The sequence below is a fragment of the Paroedura picta genome, chromosome 10 (assembly GCF_049243985.1).
Source record: "Paroedura picta isolate Pp20150507F chromosome 10, Ppicta_v3.0, whole genome shotgun sequence".
Classification (NCBI taxonomy): Eukaryota; Metazoa; Chordata; class Lepidosauria; order Squamata; family Gekkonidae; genus Paroedura; species Paroedura picta.
In genome coordinates, this window is record NC_135378.1 from 81,157,931 (window position 1) to 81,179,967 (window position 22,037).

At 46.5% G+C, this 22,037-nt stretch overlaps 1 protein-coding gene across 1 annotated transcript; it reads left to right on the forward strand.

Annotated features, from left to right (window-relative positions):
- Nucleotides 1-10,674: 10,674 nt before the first annotated feature.
- On the forward strand, nucleotides 10,675-21,669 carry TMEM9 (transmembrane protein 9). Its single transcript, XM_077301104.1, has 7 exons — nucleotides 10,675-10,781; nucleotides 11,907-12,059; nucleotides 13,256-13,357; nucleotides 14,104-14,195; nucleotides 14,567-14,675; nucleotides 15,381-15,512; nucleotides 18,045-21,669. The coding sequence occupies exons 3-7, from the start codon at nucleotides 13,292-13,294 to the stop codon at nucleotides 18,192-18,194; spliced, it is 549 nt and encodes a 182-aa protein (XP_077157219.1). The 5' UTR covers nucleotides 10,675-10,781; nucleotides 11,907-12,059; nucleotides 13,256-13,291; the 3' UTR covers nucleotides 18,195-21,669.
- The last annotated feature ends 368 nt before the right edge of the window (nucleotides 21,670-22,037 follow it).

Here is a 22,037-nt window from a genome sequence, read left to right on the forward strand (position 1 = left end):
TTCTTCAGCGTCTGTGGCCCGGCCACGTACGAGCTGGCCAAAGCTCTCCTGTCACCAGCGTTCTTCTTCAGTGTCTGTGGCCTGGCCAAGTACGAGCTAGCCAAGGCTCCCGTGTCACCAGCGTTCTTCTTCAGCGTCTGTGGCCCGGCCAAGTACGAGCTAGCCAAGGCTCCCCTGTCACCAGCATTCTTCTTCAGCGTCTGTAGCCCAGCCACGTACGAGCTGGCCAAGGCTCTCATGTCATCAGTGTTGTTGGTGGTGACACCGATTGCGGACATTTTGGCAGTGTTGACCAACCACTTTGCCCCCCAGTCATCGAAGAACGTGGGGCCAGAAGGTCAGCAAAAGCATTGTAGTGTATGTGGCCGAACTACGGCGGCTGGCACATCATTGCAATTTCTGAGATTTGGAGGAGACTGAGGACCGCCTAGTCTGCGGCCTCAAAGACGAGGCCAGACAGCGGAAGTTCTTTGTGCGCCAGGCCCCGACGTTCGAGGATGCAGTGGATGAGGCTTTGGCATGTGAGGTCGCTGTGGCCAGCACATGCGCAGTTTGGTTGGCCAGGAGTCCGGTGAGCTTGGGGGGCTTGCCGGATGACATTCCGGGGGAGGAGGTCCACTGTGTCCGTCCGGGGCTGGCTCCACCTTGCAGCGTGCCAGCAGAGGGGGAGCCTCGCCGGGCTGGTGACAGCTCGCTACATTGTGCCAGCTGTGGGGGCCTTCATGCCCAAAATACATGCCGGTTTAAAGAAGTGCAGTGCCTGCCGGAAGTGGGGCCATTTTTCAGCAATTAATCGAAGACATCTTAAAGGGGATCCCAGGGGGTGATTCCATATTTCGATGATGTTCTGGTGATGGGGGCGACCGAGTCCCAACTATTGGATTAGTTGGCCGAGGTTGTACACAGGTTTGAAAAGGCAGGGCTACGGGTCAAAAGGGAGAAGTGCGCATTTGGGGTTCCCCAGGTGGAGTTCCTGGGGTTCCTAATAGATGCAAAGGGCATTCACCCGACCCCTGATAAGTTGAGAGCAATCTAGGAGGCCCCTGCTCCCCATTCAAAAGAGGAGCTCCAAGCATTCTTGGGGCTCCTCAACTTTTACCATTCATTTCTCCCTAACAAGGCTGCTGTGGCAGAACCCCTGCACAGGCTGCAGGATAAGCACGCCATGTGGGCTTGGGCTCCCCACCACACCCAGTCTTTCACGGCAGTAAAAGGGCTACTATCATCTGAGAGTGTTCTTCACCATTATGATGAAACATTGCCCCTGGTCCTAGCTTGCGATGCTTCCCCACATGGGGTGGGGGTGATGCTGAGTCATTGCCTAGCTGATGAGTGGGAGGCCCCAATTCTGTACTTTTCCCGCACGCTGTCAGCTGCGGAGGAATTTGAAGAACGCTGGGGGGTACTTCTCACAATATCTCGCTAGATAGATATATATGTATTAATAAGTATTAATAAATTAGTAGGGTAAACTGACTTGTCATGGAATTATAATCATTTCTTTTTTCTTTATTTCATTTCTTAAACTTAATAAAGGCTGGAGCTATCCAGCCTTTTTAAAAAAAATAGACATAAGCAAGGCTGCAACCTGGCCCACACCAGGCACACTCATGCGCCATTACTCCCTCAACACAGAATCTGCAAGGGAGACAATAGTGGGGAAAGCGGTAATCCAAACAATCCTCGATTCCCTAATGCACACCCACCTCCAACGGTGAGTGATCTTGTTCATCTCCCATGTGGGACTGCACAGAAGTCACCAAGATGAAAACAAGGTTGCACCTATTTCTCAGGGCCACCAACCCACCCGCAGTGAACACAGTGCCCAGGTACCGTGCCACCGCGTGGGGGTCACTGCTGGCGCCTATTGCATTCCTGACTGGAGCGGGCTTTCTATCTAGTTATTATTTATATAATTTAGTAACCTGTAGTCTAAATTGCCCAAACATCCAACCTTTCAGGTCCTAGCTTGCACAGTTAGGTTTTTTGTTTTCTGTTCCACATAACATCTCTCCCCTCCTTGTTCTTCAGATACAGCAGTAGAAGCAGGACCCAACCGGAAACCTGAGGCTGTACCTGCCGGTTCAGAACCTGACCCTCCCAGAGATGCCGCAGGATGAGATTCAGAAATAAAGTGCAGGTAGACTCAGGCCCAGCACCAAATGAATCCCAGCACCAAATGACTCACCCCCCCTTACTTCTTGAGCCCTGGGAGCAGCTAAGGAGAAGGCTGAGTGTCAACTTGCAGGTGTGGAGGTAAAGCACCAGGCTGGCAGCTCAAGATCAAGCTTGTCTCAGCTCCAACAGACTACTTACTGGAGCAAGGCTGAGACCCAACCCAGTTATAAGACATTGGCACCAGCAAGCGGAACTCTGGTTGGAAAAGGTGCCAGATACAGAGGTGTATCAAGGCAGCAATGTTGTGTCTGAGCTCCAGTACTGCTGACTGCAATCCTCGGTTTGATGTCCATTTTGACCTTGGCTCGTGTTTCTGGATTTCGTCTTTTGCCCTGTCCCTGTTTTGACCTTGGCTCGTGTTTCTGGATTTCGTCTTTTGCCCTGCCCTAAAGATTTGGTTGCTGGTGCTCGTTTGAGGCTTTCAGCATTTGACCTGGACTATGCTTGAACTTTGGCTAGTATGCATGTCTACGACAATCCCTTCAAAGAAGGTTCCAGAGGGGAAACACAGGAAATTACTGGCCGGTCAGCCTAATATTGAAACCGGCAAGTTGGTAGAATCCATTATTAAAAACAGAATAGGTATATTGATGGACAAAAGCTATTGAGGAAAATTTTTTGTCTCCCTAACCTTTTAAGAGCGCTTTGAGAAGAATATATGCTTCTGTTCTTTATAATTAATTAGTAACTTTGCTGGAAGAACTCCACTTCTCAAACAGGCCGTGACCAAATGATGGCGTACCCAACTTGGCTCCCAATCTTCTCCAGAGGGTCTTTCTGCTTATGAGACATGAGGACGGCACTGTGCAATCTTGGACTGTGTCCAGTATCTGCTCGAGGCCCCTGAGCACAGGAAGGGTGGTCTCCACAGATGATGATCCCAATGACAATAGGAACCAAATGGGGGACAATGAATGGCTTCCATTGCTCAAGGTTGGCCAGTCTGACTGCCTTTCCTTCAGCACTTGTGAAAGAAGGTACATAGTTGGTCTTTAGCATCATATGTACCTATGAAACAATGTTCTCCAAGGAAGCGTAGACCAGGTAAATGTATATTCTTGATATGTTTATTCTTGATTTTATTGTACAAACTAGCTTTGAGGGCCATTGCATAGAGGAGTGCAATAGGCGGTAGCAGCAGGTCTTCTTTGAGGGCGCAGGAGAGCTGGAGCAGGCGGGCAGGACTACAGGGCCAGACCTAGCTTGGGCAAGGCGGCCAGCAGATTGCGGGCCTCTCAGCAAGTGACGGCAAGAAGGGGCAGAGCAGTAGGGGCTGTGGGGAGGCCAGGGCTGGGCAGGAGGCTCCGTGATCAGCTAGTGGTGAGTCGGGCAAGCTGGTGGCGGGCCCTGACAGCGGTGAGCAAGCTCCATTCTCCACCGGCAAGGCAGGCAAGGTCAGGAGCGGCGCCGTCAGCTGCTAGTCAGGGTCAGTTTGCGAGGCTGCATGCATCAGCTCCCGCACTCAATTTCACATGGCACATTCTTTTGGGTGAGAACTTTGATACATTTTTCAAAATGAGAGGGAGGGATGAGTATTAAGTTCTTCATTGCGCAAACAACATGGCTTTGTTTAGAAAGGGTGTTTTTAGGCAATGGGCGGAGGTGGAGGCATTGCTGGAGCTCGTGAGGATCTCCAAGAGCCTTCCTAAACTGATGACAAGCACCCACTCCCTGACTAAGGGTGCCTACACAGTGCTTGCCAAAAAGATGGCAGCAAGGAGATATGCCCACTCCTGGGAACAGGTGAGGACAAAATTTAAGAGTCAAGCTAGACTTTTTGAATAGTTTGGAGCAGTGGGAGCGGGAGTCCAGGGAAAGTGCCAGGACACCGTTCCACTCCCAGATGATGGCTTGAGGACCACTGCTGGAGCAGAGAAGACACATGTGTGGGTTAACGGGATTGTGATCTTGGCTGCATCTGCATGGCATTGCACTTCAGGTAAAGTGCTATTACACAGTTGCACTCTGCAATCCTGTACCTGCGGTGGTTTGATTGTAAATTGTAGGCGGTTTGGGGATTATGCCACCATTTTATACGGGGTTTTATGGGTTTTAGTATCAGGGATGTGGTCTAATTCTATCCTTTGGGTAACCCGTCATGAGTCTCCAAAGAGTGGCGGGATAAAAATCCAATAAATAAAGAACAAGGTTAATTGTTCTGTATATCCGCCCAATAAGGAGACAAATGCATGCTAGGAGGGACTTACAATATGTATGCAACTTTCTATAGGTATGTTGTGTGCAGATATTAACTGCACATGATACAAACACTGTATATTGAAGGCTTCCTTTTTTTGGTAGCGTCACCCAGAATGTTAAAAAAACAAACATATTTTCTAGAAGCTATTTTCTCTCAAAAGGTAACTAAGTGCAATCTCTTGGGTTCAATTCAAACAAACGCCCATTGTTACGGTCTGCTTACATGTCACGTCATGGAAGAAACAAACTCCATGTATTGTTTATGTTCCATGTGAACCGCCCTGAGCCTCAGAGGAGGGCGGTATACAAATACAAATATATATATTATAATAATAATAAATAAAATAAAAATGAATACATTTCCTGTAAGAACATTGTTAAGTGTGCATTAAAAGAAGTGCATTTAGCTGGCCATTTGTGTGGGGATTTATGCCCAAAAGCAAGCATTTACTAGAGGCATACTAAAAAAAATAAAACAATTTTGTTGTGGCTCACTTGTCTCTGTGGGCCAAGAAGGTGGAGAAGTAGGTTGACCCAAGAAGGCGGAGCAAGCAGATGGCTTAGCCAATTACAAGCCCCCAAAAGGTCACCTATCCCGTTTTCCTTCGGCAAGGAGGAAGAGCGCATAACAGCAGCACTAGAAGCAAAGAGCGAATTTTTGAAGCAAGGTGTCTACTGATCACATCAAGGATCACATTGAGGCACAGCTTGGTAAAACAAAACAAACCCAGGAGGGAACATCCCATTGGTGTTAAGTTTCTTCTACTGGACTACTCGGCTGGTAAAAAAAAATTAACTGTTGCTTTGTGGAAAATATTTAATACTGTTAATGTTCATCTTACAGCTCTGTCATGTTGTGTTTTCTCAAACTCTGTTTTTCGTTACTTGAGTGACGGGACTATTGCTCATCATTTGACCATTTAGGAGTAACCAGCGAGGGGGGCATATATGGTTACATTTGCAAATATTGGATTTCATTTACAAACCAATCTTGGCAGCTTGGGGAGGTTGCAGTGAGGGTTTACCGGTCAAAATAATCTGTGACAGAGGCAACTGTTACTTAAACTATTTTTGGCACAGGCACCTTTTAAAATGGTGGAGCAGACGTGGGAGGAGTCCTGTCTCGTAGCTGATTCGAGAGCAAATGGTGGGGGGGGTTGGCCAGTAATCGACGGTAGTTTTTGTTTGGCCTCTACCAAAGGTGGGGGGAAAGAGCTCTTTTTGGCAGCCCAAGAGCATTCATTTTGGCTCTGGAGGGAACCCCTTGTGTGCTGGACGCTCATTCCACCAACGGAGGGCAACAGCAGACCGGGACCTGGCTATTGTCACTGCAAGAAGAACTGCCTCTCACACCACAACGTAACCTCGAAGTTTCTGGAGGGCCACTTAGTTCCCTGATACTTGGAGAACAGCCTCTGTGATTGAAGGCCGCACGCCTTCAATTTACAATCTGTTACAACTCAAAAGGGCATTCAAGTATCTCGTCAGAATGCAGTTATTTTAAAAATTGCCCAGTCAGCCAATGAGGTTATAACTAGATATAGGTGGGGACGGAATGCCTCCAGGGCAGCATCAAGAGATAAGATTCTAAGAACCAAGAAAACCGTGAAACATTTGTTGGACATAAAAGCAGTAGATACAATTCCCACACTGGAAAAGGGACTAGGGATTTACTCAATATTCTTCACAGTCCCCAAAAGAAATGGGGACTGGAGAACAACACTGGATCCAAAATTCATAAACAAGTTCCCTGCTTTGAAAAACATTCAGAATGGAAACAGTCAGATCCACAATTTAAGTACTAAAACAGGGGGAGTTATTGACCTCCCTAGACTTGACGGGCTTATCTTCATGTTCCCATTTTCCAAAGACACAGGCATTATCTCAGGTTTTGTACAGGGAAAGAACAATTCCAATTTCGAGCCCTTACTTTTGGGCTCTCGACAGCACCCTGAGTGTTCACCAAGGTTCTGATCAGCCTTGTGGCGGTGTTGAGATGCCAGGGATTGCATCTTCATCCCTATGTAGATGATGTCCTGGTGAGATCTCTCTCACAAAATCAATAACAGACGCACCCCATCAAGTGTCTTCAAAGGTGCAGGTTCCTGGTAAATATGGAAAACAGTTCTACAAAACCTGCACAAAGACTGGAACACTTGGGGTTGATTCTTGACACCACACAATGCAAGGTATTCCTTACTCAGGACAAAGTATCAAAGACCGAAGCAGCTAACCTGGCAGCCATAAAAGCACAGGCCTCAACAGTAATACAACTGACATGTCTCATGGGCCTCATGGTAGCCAACTGGGAAGTGCTTCAGTGGGGCAGGTGGCATGCCTGTCCTCTTCAAAAATTCCTGAAACAGAATGCAATAGTGAACAGATGATCCATGTCTCTGAAATCTCCACTCTTGAAACAAAGTCTCAAATGGTGGACTATTCATATGAACCGGCTATCACAGAAAAACTTCATTATGGACAACGAAGTCCTGTTATTCACAGATGCTAGTTCTAAACAACATCCCAGTACAAGGAAAGTGGTCCAAGGAGGAAGCAAAGATCCCAATCAATCTTTTGGAGATACGTGTGATTTTCCTTGCATTGTAATGTTTCAGCAAGCATCTATACAGAGTACATCTACTGGTGAGAATGGACAATGCTACAGCAAAATCCTATCTAAATCACCAAGGAGGTTCCAGGTTGACTGTTCTACATCGAGAAACAGAAAGAATCCTGACGTGATCTCCTGACCTTGACTGCAGAGCAAATTCATGTGGATTGGTTAAGCTGCCAGACAGTCCAGGAGGTAGAATGGGAATGGGAACTCAATCAGACAACATACAATCTGATTACTCAATGATTTAGAAACCCTATTCTGGATTTGTTTGCAACGAGATTCAACAGAAAGACATTGAGATTTTGCTCCAGATACTATCAGAGGGAAATAGAATTCACGGATACATTGTCCTCAACCTGCCCTCCAGGTCTTTTCTATGTGTTTCTACCAATGACAGTTATACCCAAACTCCTGTGCAAAATCAGACAACAGAGAGCCACAGTGATCTTTGGTTACTCCATTTTGGCCAAGGAGACTTTGGTTTTCAATGATCATCCAACTATCAACATCAGAACCAATGACGCTACCAATCCTTCCAGACCTTCTCATTCAAGGCCATGTCTGGCATCAGGATTCAGAGTGGTACAAGCTAACTGCTTGGAAGCTGAAGAGATGAAAATTCGCAGGATGGGTTACAGGGATGAAGTAATCAATACCATATTAGCTTCTAGGAAACCATCTATCTATGACTAGAATATACAATTCTTCATGGAAAGTTTTTGCAAGATGGTGCAATAGGAAATGAGTAGACTGTTTCAACCTGGGAATGGGGTCGATCTTGAATTTCCTTCAAAAGAGAGAGCATTGCAAGGCTTAAGGGCCGCCATCTTGAGGAGACGAGCTGCGGTCTTGGCCACTATCCTTTCAGTGAGTAAAGGGGTGCCAATTTCGAGGCACCCACATATTTTGAGGTTCCTTAACAATGTAGCAGCAAAACAACTTCCACGGTCCCATAACTTTCCAAAATGGAGATTGAATATGGTTTTGAGAACATTCACCAAAGAAGCATTCAAACCGGTTAACACAATATCCATCAGGAATCTATCTCTAAAGACAATCTTTCCGGTAGCTACAAATATAACTAGGCATCATGACCTTCAGATAGAACTTTGGTTCTGAGGGTTCTTCAACCTGTAGCAAGTAATACTACATTAATTTTTTAGAGTCTTCCGAGAATGAGCTTCTCCATACCTTGAAAAATCTTCCTCCCCTCTTCCTCTAAAGCAACCATCCCAGGTGAGTTATTAAGGCTGTGGAACTCATGCTGTTTTGGTTGCTTCTAAAAAATTAGTATATTACTCCACCTTGGGAAGTGGGAGTTCTCCTTAAGCAGAGGCTAGGTAGTCAACTGACAGAAATGTTGATTTTATGAACATAGGCAGATTGTGAGTAGGTGGGCAGGAATGGATGTGCCAGTGTTTGTCTCTTGTGGCCCTTTCTTGCATACCCAGGGAATTGCTGATTGCCACAGTGGGATGGCAGGTGAATTCCCTCCAGGCCAGGCTGGATTCTGGAGGAGGGATCACTTGGGCATGAAATTGTGATCACCATGGGTGGGTAGGTAGCTGTGAATTCCAACATTGTGCAGGGGGTGGGAGTAGAAGAACCTGGAGATCCCTTCTAACTCAACGATTCTATATGAAGAAGTGTCTCCATTTAGAACACTCATGGGACTTTCAATTCTCAAAGGCACTTTTACTTTAAAATCCAAGGGTGCTTTTTTGAAACAGAATTTTTGGTTGTAAATCAAAGATGCCTATTTAGGCATCCTATTGCTTTAGGATGCTTTGTGCTGATCCTGCGTTGAGCAGGGGGTTGGACTAGATGGCCTGTATGGCCCCTTCCAACTCTGATTCTATGATTAAACTAAAAAAAATAGTTTTCTATGACACATGCAGAAAGACTAAGTGCAGGTTGCTATAACTTTAAAAAGAAATTTCTCACTCTCATTTCTTAATAGCATTAAGTCATTTCATGTGAAAATAAACCATTTTCTAATCAATTCTTTGCCTACTATGTGGGCAAAGGCTACCACAGGAAAGGCTTGCTCCTCAAGTAACCCTAGCAACAGCCATTCACCCAATTCCCTCGAATTTGTGACTAATAAGATCCTTGTGGAATAAACTGAGTAATTTGAAACCTTGCTTCGCTCAGCAGCAGACCCAGCAAAAGCCCCTAAAACCCCACCGAAAATAAAATAAAACAAGAAATAAACCCTGATTTTAAGGCTATTTCTAGTAAATGCTTCTTTTGCAGAGTAAGTGGACGCTGGGGAAGCTACATGGAAGGGAAATGCAAATTTCTTTACTCCCTACTTCTTTTATTCCTTTTTTAAATTACAGAGAGAACCCTAATGCTCTCCCTTCCTTTAAAAAAACAAAGTACTCATGTAGTTACTCCTCTAACAAAAAAAACACACTCTATTCTCTGCCTTTGCAATACTAATTCACACCCTGCTTCACTAGTCTGCAAAACCCAAACTCCCACCCCAGTTCCCCAACCCAAAATGGCTGCGAGCTGCCTGCGTGTTTCTCCTTTTATCGAATACGGACCGCCCTTTTAAGATTTCCACCCAATGAGACAGCGGACTCGCTTTGAGCTCTTATTGGATCTGGATGTCTGTCAGTCAAGGCTTGGGCGGGAATATGTTCCCCCAAGAGCTGCGGATTTAAAGGCACAGGGTCCCTTTCCAGGTTTCCGATGCTAGAAAGTGAAGCGAGGTGAATGCCTTCCCCTGGAGTCCTTAGCACGTGTGAAAAGGGCTGAGAAGCCTGAAGAAAATGAATCGCGTTTCTTTTGCGGAGCATTTTTCTTTTTTGGTTGATCTTCCTGTTTGGGAGGGCATGCATGGTTCTCCTTTCCAGGTGAAGTCAATTAAATGGAGGGGTGGGGAGAGACACAGAGAAAGAGAATGGTTGAAGGCCACCTGCTAAGATTCTGGCCAAAGGAGAAATTTGAACTTTGTTCTCTGCAGTTCTGCTCTAACCACTAGCTTATGCCGCCTGACCATTAAGATGCCTTCTTGTCCATAATATTAAACCTTTTGCACTTCGAATTTTCCAAGATCATCATTGTCCTTCTGTATGGAAAACTCTCAGGTATTGAACAGGCTTCCTCGGGAGGTGGTGGGTTCTCCATCTTTGGAGACTTTTAAGCAGAGGCTGGAGAGCCATCTGACAGAGAGGCTGATTCTGTGAAGGTTCAAGGGGGTGGCAGGTGACAGTGGAGGAGCGAGAGGGTTGTGAGTGTCCTGCATAGTGCAGGGGGTTGGACTACATGACCCAGGAGGTCCCTTCCAACTCTATGATTCTGTGATTCTAAATTCCATCTAAACATCTGGAAGGAGTTCCTGACAGAGCAGTTTCTCAGTGGAACAGGCTTCCTCAGGAGGTGGTGAGTTCACAATCTTTGGAGATTTTAAAACAGGGGCTGGAATGTGAAGGCTCAAGGGGCTGGCAGGTGACAGTGGATGAGCAATAGGGTTAGAATCATAGAACCATAGAGTTGGAAGGGACCTCCTGGGTCATCTAGTCCAACCCCCTGCACTATGCATACTTGCAGGGGGGCTGGACTAGATGACCCATGAGGTCCCTTCCAACTCTATGATTCTATCTATGATTCAAGGGTGAGGATTTATCAACGGTCCCTTACTGCAGCCTCTCAAAAAGGCTCTGGTTGGCTGCGAGGGGTGCCTGTCAAAATGATGTCAGCGGAAGACAGGCGCGGCGAGAGGAGCCCGCTGGACTCCACCATCCCTGCACGGAGCTGCACCGCCGGGGCTGCGGGGGTGGGTACTGGATGCCCTGCGGACTAATGCACGGCCATTCGGGGAGAAGCTTCGGGGAGCGTCGTGCCGTTCAGCTCGCCTCTTTGCAATGCACGCTCGCTTTTGCAAACAGGCCGGGGGTTTCTCTTCTGCGATCAATGCATGCAATGCATGGCGGCCGGACATTTTTGCAGTGTGTCCACTGCGGCTTTTCCAGAGGCGTGCAGAAGTGCACCACTGGCGCTTAATAAGAACCTGCCTGGCAGTGGGTGGGCGGGCTGCTTCTGAATATGGAGGCTCGGCTTAGCTGTCATAGAGGATCCCTTTGCCAGTTCTGTCTCCCACACACTTGAATTTGCCTCCTCCTCCTCCTCCTCTCCCCACCTAGCTAAGCCAGCGTTTCTCATCGCCTGTTAGCGTAGCAATAGTTGCATTCTGCTTCTGTTTTGGAAAATAGTGGCAAGCCGCTGGGCAGAAGTCTAGATGAGATCATTCAGTACAAAAGATTTGGGGGGAGGGAGAAAAAGATGTGCCAGAGTGTGGCAGGAGGCAAGTTCGCATTTTGTAGGGGGTTTACCATGGAGAAGGGGGAGTGTTGCTTCTTTGGACCAGATGGTGCAAGGGGGAAAAACGTTTCAAGCTGCTCCAAGGGGGACAGAGACGTAGAAGGGGGTCAGAAAATGTCTTCTTTCCCTTTAAAATGCAATTTAAAAAGATGGCAGGTTTCATTCTGATTGCGGAAGAAGCAGTCAGGGCAACTGGATCTCACATAAGGCACAGCAGACGCAAGTCTTGGGCTTGTCGTGGTGGATCGCTGGCATGCAATATGCCTTCTGTGAAGAACGGCTTTATTTTGTCTGTGCTGAACGTCCTTCCTCACCTCTTAATTGGGTGATGCTCAGATATTAAGAGCTCTGTTCTTGCTGTTCCTAATTTTAGTGCAATAAAACCAGAGTCTAGTAGCACCTTTAAGACCAACAAAGATTTATTCAGGGCGTGAGCTTTCGACTGCAAGCACTCTAGTGCTACTTCAGACCAACACGGCTACCCATCTGAATCTATCCTAATTTGATTGTATTTCCATTTTACTTGAAACCCTTTCCTTAAGCTGCTCTAATCCTTCCATTGTACTTTTGTTTCTTCCAGCTCTTTGAGATCCTCTGACGGGAACTGTACACAGGGTTCTAAATGTGGTTGCACCGGAGATGTAAATAACAGCAGTTTGATTATTTCATTTTCAATCTTGTCATTTCACACGGGTGAACCCAGCAATTGAACCCAGCGTCTTCAGTATACGAGGTATGCGCTGCTCCATTCTCCTGTGGCCTGAATTCAATCTTTAGCTTCCATAGGCAGCCAGGCAACAATCCTTCTGGCTTTCTTAACGGTTATACCAGTTTGGGCTGATCCTGCTATCGATGGCTTTCAACTTGTTCCAATGGGCTAGGATGGAATGCAGAGGAACGTATGACTCTGCAGACTGTCAGAGCTGTTTTTCCCTGACTAACCGGTGCCATCCTTCGAACACTTTCCTCCCAATAAACCCCCTTAAATAGACTTTAGGTGATTTTTAGGAGATCCGTTTAGGATTGCTTTTTAATGCATGGAGCTGTTGATATGAATCCTCCCTCTTTGCATTGCTCGTGCCTTGCAGTATTTGTCTGCATGCTGTGCGTAATTTCTCCCCGTTGATCGAACAAGTAGGGGCCTAAAGAATTAATGACCACAAGAGAGTGATCCTTTTTCCAAAGTAGGAAAAGCCCGCTTGAACTTAATTCCTCCTTCCCTGTGGGACAGCCTTTGAGTGCCAGCATTTTAGGGGACCACAACATCAGACCCACTCTGACTGGGTCGTAACCATCAAGTTGAATAATCAGAGGAAATCCTAAATTAGTGCTTTAAAACTTGACTGACAATTTCTTGAAAGCTTGGGAAAGCTGATTCTGTGAAGGTTCAAGGGGGTGGCAGGTGACAGTGGATGAGCGAGAGGGTTGTTAGTGTCCTGCATAGTGCAGGGGGTTGGACTAGATGACCCAGGAGGTCCCTTCCAACTCTATTATTCCATGATTCTATGGGGTTGCTGGAGATAACAAGGAGGATGCATACCCATGGCCAACAGTGGTTAAATAGAAAAGTATGTTTGGCTGTAAATGGTGGACTGCAACAATATTCTGGAGCATAGAAAGATGCCCTTTAGGGCCCTAGTACCTTCCCCCCCAATGCATCTATCTGCAATGATTTGTGGTCATCTGACAACAAGGTGGTCGAGAGTCTAGGGTTGTCCTTGGCCAAACACCTTGGGAGCATCCTGAGCGGCATCTGCACTGCCAGCTCCACCATGACTTGCTTGGTCCCTTTGTGAAGATCCGGCTCTGAGATGTAGCATGCTGCCTTGTAGCCTGTGTGCTGGGGATTGTCTGACCTTGAGTTCCTGAAGATGACCTGAGGTGCTCAGCAAAAGAAACGTGTTGATCTCCTTCCCTTTTCTGTTTCAGGCTCCTGTGGTGCTCATGCGGCACATCTGAGAAGCCATGAAGTTCTTGTCCCTTGCTGCTGTTGTCTGGTGTGTCCTGGTGCCACCATCTGAGGCCACCAAGGTGTGGACGCAAGAGGGTTGGTAGGGTTTTCTTTAACAGGCACTGAACGCAAGAGAGGGGACAGGCTGTGCATGGAGGACTCGTTGGATCATGTTGCCGCTGCAGTTATGAACTGACAGATTGCGCTGATTTTCATAGGAGAGATGCTTAAATGCACAGTTCTCCTGCTGCTAATGAAGCTCTCCCATGATTCATATGGATTTGGTTACTGGGCCGTTATTGTTTATATATTTTTTGCTGCTTTGGTATATTTCTTTTCAATGGACTTGTAGAACTGTACATGTCTATTAGACGCTTCTCTGCCCCTTGGAAGCTTGCACTCCCATGCAGCTATGTCAAGACAATCCAGTAAAAGATAAATTGCCTTGTCCTTTTAGAACTGTGGAGTAGCGATTTGATTTGAATTGCCATCAGTTCTCAGTCCCCGAAGACTCTAAATGCATGTGCCATTTAGCTTTTTGGTGTGTTTATAGAGATGTCAAGCAGGAGAGAGAGTGAATACTCTACTGCAGGGGTAGTCAACCTGTGGTCCTCCAGAGGTCCATGGACGACAATTCCCATGAGCCCCTGCCAGCAAATGCTGGCAGGGGCTCATGGGAATTGTCGTCCATGGACCTCTGGAGGACCACAGGTTGACTACCTCTGCTCTAGTGAATACAAATCATGGACCTGGCGTGTCTCCTTTTAATGGGCCTGCACTTTTTGACGAGTATTCCTTACTGTATTGTATTGTTCCGCATCCACAGAGCTTTGAGGACATCCGCTGCAAGTGCATCTGCCCCCCATACCGGAACATCAGTGGGCAAATCTATAAGAAGAATGTGTCCCAGAAAGATTGGTAAGTCAGCCTCCAGCAATAGCATCCAAGCCAGGGGCCAGATTGTCCCCTGGATGTATACGGGGGGGGGGCTCCCTGGGGGGCCCCTGGCAGACAGGAGTGAGCCTAGCTGCAGTGTTGTCAGCCCTCCGGACACGGCTGAGCTTGGCTATTAGGAAGGAACTCAGAAGTTGAGCTGTACAATAAAATAATGTAAAACTTGTTAATTATAGCTTTTTTTTCCCTGACGCACATGAGATACACTCTCAGCACAGAATTAGCTTGAGCTTTATTATGTTTAGTGATCTCCTCCTCAGGAGCCAAAACCTGCCCTCTTCCAGACACAGGGAACTTTGACAACCACTTCTGACACTTATTTCTCACTACTGCAGTAATTGCCTGCATGTGGTGGAACCAATGCCTGTGCCAGGAAATGATGTTGAAGCCTACTGCCTGCTGTGTGAGTGCAAATACGAAGAACGGAGCACCACCACCATAAAGGTACAGGACGAGCCCGTGTTTTATACAAGCAAGTTATGTCCTTTAGTCCCTCCTGACTGTATTCAACAAAGCACTGCAGCTGTTGGCAATTTCCAGGAAGCCCAGAAATTCAAAGGGTAGGGGATTCACCTGTGGAGGAGGTAAAGAATTATGTTTAGTGCCTGTGCCATTCACATTGATCCAGAAGAGGTCCAGGAGGAGGGAATGGAGAAGTCTGATGACTTTTGTGCTTCTGAAAGCTGCAGTTGGTAGTGGTCATGTGGGGCTTGTGTTGTGGCTGTAGTTGTAGCCAGAGAAAATGCTTACAGGCTGCAAATGTGGCCATTTCATGCCAGTAAATGTAGCAGACCCGTTTCTTAATTGCCACATCAGAAATCCATGGGGTTCCTAAGCATCCACTGTGACTGCATTTGCAAAGTCATGGTATCAATGAGTCCTACAGGTTGTCAGGAAGCTGCTGAACCCACCCTTTAGTTCTGTGGCAGGTGGCTTTAGGAAAATTTAATCTATGGTGCTTCCTGTTTTGGTTCAGACATACTGTGTTTCCTAGTCTTTCTGGGAGCTCCCTACACTGGCTTTCTCCCCACCCGAACTAATTTCTCTCGATTATAGTATAAACTTTGGACCGTGTATTTACTTTTTTTAAGTGATGGCTTAAGAATCCGGACTCCTTGATGATTTTTTGCTGTGGCTGCTCACTTACAGATCATAATAATCATTTACCTCTCGGTGATCGGAGCCCTGCTCCTCTACATGACCTTCTTAATGCTGGTTGACCCCTTGATCCGCAAGCCTGATGCCTACACCCAGCCACTGCACAACGAGGAAGAGAGCGAGGTATGTGGGACAGAACAGGGCTGCTCTGCTGGCTAGAGAACAAATAGGGCCAAGAAGTCTTTCAGGGCCAGATTGGGAATGTTCAGCCTGGAGAAAAGGAGGCTGAGAGGGGACATGATAGCCCTCTTTAAGTATTTGAAAGGTTGTCATTTGGAGGAGGGCAGGATGCTGTTTCCATTGGCTGCAGAGGAAAGGACGCGCAGTAATGGGTTTAAACTTCAAGTACAATGATATAGGCTAGATATCAGGGAAAACATTTTCACAGTCAGAGTAGTTCAGCAGTGGAATAGGCTGCCTAAGGAGGTGGTGAGCTCCCCCTCACTAGCAGTCTTCAAGCAAAGGTTGGATACACACTTTTCTTGGATGCTTTAGGATGCTTAGTTCTGATCCTGCGTAGAGCAGGGGGTTGGACTGGATGGCCTGTATGGCCCCTTCCAACTCTATGATTCTATGCGTCCTACAGGTATCATGTTCAGTCTGCCAAACACATGGGAGCCAATAGGATATAATCAATAGAATAGTGGATTAGGGTCTGGGAGAGCCAGGTTCAAATTCCTCTCTGACACGTAGCTTTCTAGGTGACCTTGGCCTAGCCAGTCTGCTTTACATTGTTGGGTTTTTTAAAAAGACAAAATGGGCAAGGGAACCGATGAAGCTGCCATTTACTGAATCAGACCACTAGCCCATGAAAGTCAGCATTGTCCACTTAGACCAGCCGTGGATCTCCTGTGTCTCAGACTCTGGCACTTGTGGCTGGAGATGCCAGGGACTGAACCTTCCGCCTGCCAAGCAGGTGCTCTGCCACCGAGCCACAGCCTGGTCTCCAGGTGAGAGAACAGCACACTCTTGGGAGAAGGGTGGGATGAAAATGTATTTATTTATTAAATTTTTATACTGCCCTTCCCTGTGGCTCTGGGCAGTTTACGTGAAACATTTCAGAACATTTACATAGAACAGTATCAATATAACAATCTAACAATAACATACCAATTAGAACAACTAGAACAGTATTTCAAGAACAATAACGTTGACACTCCCTGGGGTAGGTTCGACCTCTCCGTCTGGGAGATGGGGGGGGGGGGACCTGTAGATATTATGGGTCAGTCGGCCTCAAGCAGATGCCTGGCGGAAGAGCTCCCTCTTGCAGGCCCTGCGGAATTGTGGGAGTTCAGGCAGGGCCCTGATCTCCTCAGGGAGCTCGTTCCACCAGGTGGGGGCCAGGACTGAACAGGCCCTGGTCCTTGTTGAGGTCAGCCATGCCTCTTTAGGGACAGGGATCCACAGCCAGTTGGAAGTGGCAGAGCATAGAGGGTATAGGCAGGGAGGCGGTCTCTCAGGTCCACTGGGCCCAGATCGCGTATGGCCTTAAAGGTGATGTCTGGAACTCATATCATCTTGACAATTTATATACTCATAAACATTTATTTACATTTCAGATTTAAATCCCCCCTTCAGTGGTCCAATAGTCCCTCAAGAAGTTTTGCTGCAAGACCTAGAGATCTAGATTAAAATCCTTTGAGACCAAGACCGTTTATGCACTGGAGGTTTCATGCCGGGCTGCAGGTTGGAGTTTTAGTTGTGGCAGGTTGCCCCACCTCTTCCTGCACCCACACGGGGGAGCATTTGGCCCGGTGCACCTCATCTGCCCCCGATTTGTGCTCCTGCACAAGAGCTGGGGCAGTGAAGTTCCCAGTGCATAAATGGTCCAATGCAGGCAGAGCCAAGCATGATATTTTTAAGGCTTGGTACAGACTTGCAACATTCACATATCTCTATGCACCACGCACACTCAGTCGTTCATCCCATAATACAGTCTCACGAGCCATGAAAAAAGTTTGTTTGAGTTCTGAAATTACTTTTACATATTCTATATTTCTTTTAAAAAACCTGTGTTTTCTACTTACGTTTAATAATAAAACACAGTCTGATAGTGCCACAGCTTTGCCATTAAAAAGGAAAGAGCTTTTTTTTATTCTGGTGGACCAAGAGGGCTGCAGCCCTTAGCCTGATTCACTTTAAATCTTGATTTCCCCCCCCCCCAGATTTCTTCGCTGTGAAATTATAAATTAGTCCCCCAGAATCTATTTCTCTGGCAAGTTCACACTCAGTAGATTGGGTGCATGAATCCTTTTGTAGAGTACCTGCAGTTTTTTAAACAGTGCTACTTTCTAATATTTCTTTCGGCTTATGTGGCTTTTTGCAGCTCCCTTTTGCAGGCCCTGCAGAACTGTTCAGGTTCCGTCAGGGCCCTGATCTCTGGGAGCTCATTCCACCAGGTGGGGGCCAGAATGGAGAAAGCTGTGGGCCTGGTTGAGGCCGGCGGGCTTCCTTGGGGCCAGGTACCACCAGGAGGTTGGAGGGGGTACAGTGCAAGGTTCTTCGAGGCCTTGCTATTTACATAGTTTATACTTAGCATCTATGTAAAGAAATGTCCCTTGCTTCAGATCCACCTTCACATGACAGCCAGCTGCCTCCTTGGCTCTGCTTCTACCCACTTGACCCCTTTTGATCCTTCTCTTCCTTGCGTTTCAGGATGCCCATTCCCTGGCAGCTGTGCGCCCTTCTGCCAGCACCAGGGCAAACACGGTGCTGGAGAGGGTGGAGGGAGCACAGCAGCGATGGAAGCGTCAGGTGCAAGAGCAGCGGAAGACCGTCTTTGATCGGCACAAGATGCTCAGCTAGAGCTCACAGAAAGCTCCCACTCCTGGAGGGAACGACGTCTGCGAGTGACCTGGGCAGGCGATATCCATTAGCCCCAGTACAAACAGAATCCTGTAGCTTGAATCTGTTACACGTAGCCTTCCTGATTTGTTTGTCATAGTTTTTTTCCCCCAAAGAATATGTGAAGTTGAAGAAAGAGCCATGGGCTGCACATCCCAAAGGTATTTATTTAATACTGGGACCTACTGGGGTGGATCGCTGGAAAGAAAGAACCTCATTTTAACACACCCACTTACCTTCGTGTTTCCCCCCCCCCCTAGCATAAGTCTCCAGGAATTCAATGGGGTTCTCAGGCTTGGCTTCAAAATGGCAAGCTTCTAGCCTAAGCATGGGGTGAGAGAAGTCCAACACATGCACATGCCAGTGCTCCAAAGTTAAGGTTTCTTTTGTAGATTACATAATAGGTAGAACTTAAACATATAAACTGGAGGGAAAGGACTTCTGTATTTCAGATGTAGGCTTGCAACTTTTTAACCCACGTTGGTATCAAAGAATCTCAACTTTTGCTCAGCTGTATACACAGTTAACGGTTTCTTCTCGGTCTGCAATAGATCCCTGTCAAGCTGAGGACGTTTAATTTTAAGAAATCATTAACCACTCCACTTAATATGGCCCTTCTTCCTCCCCGACGTTTTTTAAGCGACTGTGTTCCGGAGCAGTCCTTTCCTGGGAATAAGCCCCACTGAATATCAGGGAACTTGCTTCCAAGCAAGCCTGCGTAGGGTTCCCGAAGTCCCTTAGAGCTTTGGTTGTATTGCTGGTTGTTGTTGTTAGGTGCGAAGTCGTGTCCGACCCATCGCGACCCCATGGACAATGATCCTCCAGGCCTTCCTGTCCTCTACCATTCCCCGGAGTCCATTTACGTTTGCACCTACTGCTTCAGTGACTCCATCCAGCCACCTCATTCTCTGTCGTCCCCTTCTTCTTTTGCCCTCGATCGCTCCCAGCATTAGGCTCTTCTCCAGGGAGTCCTTCCTTCTCATGAGGTGGCCAAAGTATTTGATCTTCATCTTCAGGATCTGGCCTTCTAAGGAGCAGGCAAGGCTGATCTCCTGTAGGACTGACCGGTTTGTTCACCTTGCAGTCCAAGGCGAACAATTAGACTTAGTTCAAGTCTAATTAGTGTCTTAATGTAGAGGAGCCAGATTTGGAACTCTGGCTTTGATAATTTTTACGAAATTTAAGCAACAGACCAGCTGCATGGACAGGCCTTTCCTTCAGATAGCTAATCTTGCACTACACTGAAAGAGATAAAAATAGACCATCTTTCTCAACACTTTTCCCTTGCAACCCGGAACACCATGATGTATTGTAGAGAACAGATTAAAAGCAGATTAGACTAGAAAACACAAGCCATCTGAAAGCATAGAAATGTTTGGTTTTTATGCCGCTGTTGTTCTTAACTCAGTTTCCATTCCTGGCTCTCAGCAGTTTCCTTCAACTAGGTTTATTACTTGTTCAGGCTGTTTGTAGGCCTGGCATTTACAAGTCACCGGTAATTTGTAGAAAAGCTAGTGCTCAGAAACTGGACTTAATGCATTTTTAAGTGGTCTTCCCCTCCCTTCCCAAGTAGACCTACAATTCTCATCTTTGATCACCATATTCCAGCTGAGAATCTCAAGCAGAGAAGGTGAGATGATTGGACTGTGGATTTCTATTCATGCCACAATTACTATTCCATCAAAAGTTTATAGAAAGGGACTGGACCATCAAGTTTGTACATTTGCACGTCACGTGCAGATTCAGAACAACTGATTATGTACAAGGCAGGTTGATGTTTACTAAATTTCCTGTTAAGTGTAAGATGAGGGGTGTTTTGAGTTTCATGTTGGATGCGTTCAAGGGTTGAACTTGACTGTATTTGAAGGATGGGAGCTGATTACCCAGTTTGACTGGCAGAGAACAACAACTGTAATGCCCACCAAACTAGTTTGCATTGTCTCCCCCATAACAACCCATGGATGCGAAAGCTGGAGCCTGAAGAAGGAAGACAGGAGGAGAATAGGTGCTTTCAAATTATGGTGTTGGAGATGAATGCTGCGAATACCTTGGACAGCCAAAGTTACCAACAAGACAGTTTTATAGAGGAGCAAACCAACTATGTCATTAGAAGGGAAGATATTACGGCTAAAGCTCACTTACTTTGGACACATCATGCGATCAGACTCGCTAGAAAAATCATTAATGCTCGGCATGGTCAGCGGCAAAAGGAAACGTGGTCACCAAAGGATCCGCTGGCTCAACACGATCAAAGCCGATACAGGGAAGACCATGAACCAACTAAAAGAAGCAGTCAGAGACGGGCGCATGGAGAAGACTTTCCTATAGAATCGCCAAGGGTCGGACATGACTGAACGGATAACATCATCATCCCCTTCTTTAAAAAAAACCTCTGCATATGTACAAATTGCTGCCAGTTCAAGCAAATTGGCAGCCATTAGCTAAGGACAACTTAGATTACCAGTAATAATGAGAGGACTTTAGAAAAAAAAAACACCACAGCATTTCTTTATGGTTGACTAAATGACTGCCAACACAACAGTATTAAGGCTGCATCCACACAGCAAGAGAGCATTTTCCCTGCATCTTTTGTTGGCCATGTCACTAGATGTCTTATTTGTTTTTAATTGATGACTGCTATTGCACCATTGTAACCTGAGATCCTATCTATTGTCACCATTGCTGAAGTCCCAGCCTTTCATATTTAATCAGCCTCTTTCATTATGGCGTTATAAGAGGAAAGGTGGTGCCTGGATTGGATCGCAGTAGCTCAGTAGCAGTTATTGATTAAAAATGAGTTTCCAAAAGCTTGGTTGGCACAGCAGAGAAGAACGGCTGCAGGAAAAGCCAGTTGCCAGTACTGCACTGTTAGGCTGGTTCATCGTATTTCCAGCCATGAAGTGGTTGAGAAACAGTGAAACCAGTCATTGAAAAATTAGCTCCTTTCTCACAAATCTGGCAAACCGCATGTGAAGCAAGCCCAGTGGGTATTCAAGCCCATTGCCAGGGACTTGGAAAAAGACAGCATGTCTAAGATTAAACCAGATCCAGAGAAGTAGAACCAGAAAGTTAACTTATCATTCACGTAGCTGTTCATGCAAATACAAAATGTCTCATATGTGTCCGCTGGCTTAATTGTACTTCTAAACCGCGTGAAGCCTTGCACATGCGGAAGAGACTAGAAAGGCTGCCAGAGCAAGAGGAGGAAATTCTGCCCCACTGACAAGATTGCTGGATCCAATCCACTGCTGGGTTGCTTGGAAAGGGGGAAGCAGAAAGAGCCCTTGTACACTTCTCTAGTGTAACATCAGCAGCATAAGGGATCTGCGTGGGGAAATGCTTATTTGCTAAGTCATCTGTTTCATTCATTTCCCTTAACTCTGGCAGAGTGTCACTATGCAGTATCCTTCATTAAAAAGAATCTGGTATGGAAGAATGTTGTCCTTAATAATGTGGGAGGCAGCAGGGGTGGGGAGGGGAGGGGAGGGGAGGGGGGTAGAAACTAGAAGGGGCAAGGAATGGCTCCTGCCATGGACAGGGTTTAGTCAGTTGAGTACAGACACTGTTTTCTGAGGAAACATATTTAAACATTTCAATGGAAGAATCGGGGTCTCCAGTAGGATGAAAGTAGATTTGAAGGAGAGTGTTTTTTTTTATATGCTGCTTTTCTCTACTAGAAGAAGTCTCAAAGTGGTTTAATAAGCCACTGTGAGACTCCTTTGGGTAGAGAAAAGCAGGATATAAAAAACAACTCCATCCTCCATATGGCGCACTTTTAAATACTTGGAGATGGTGATCAGATCC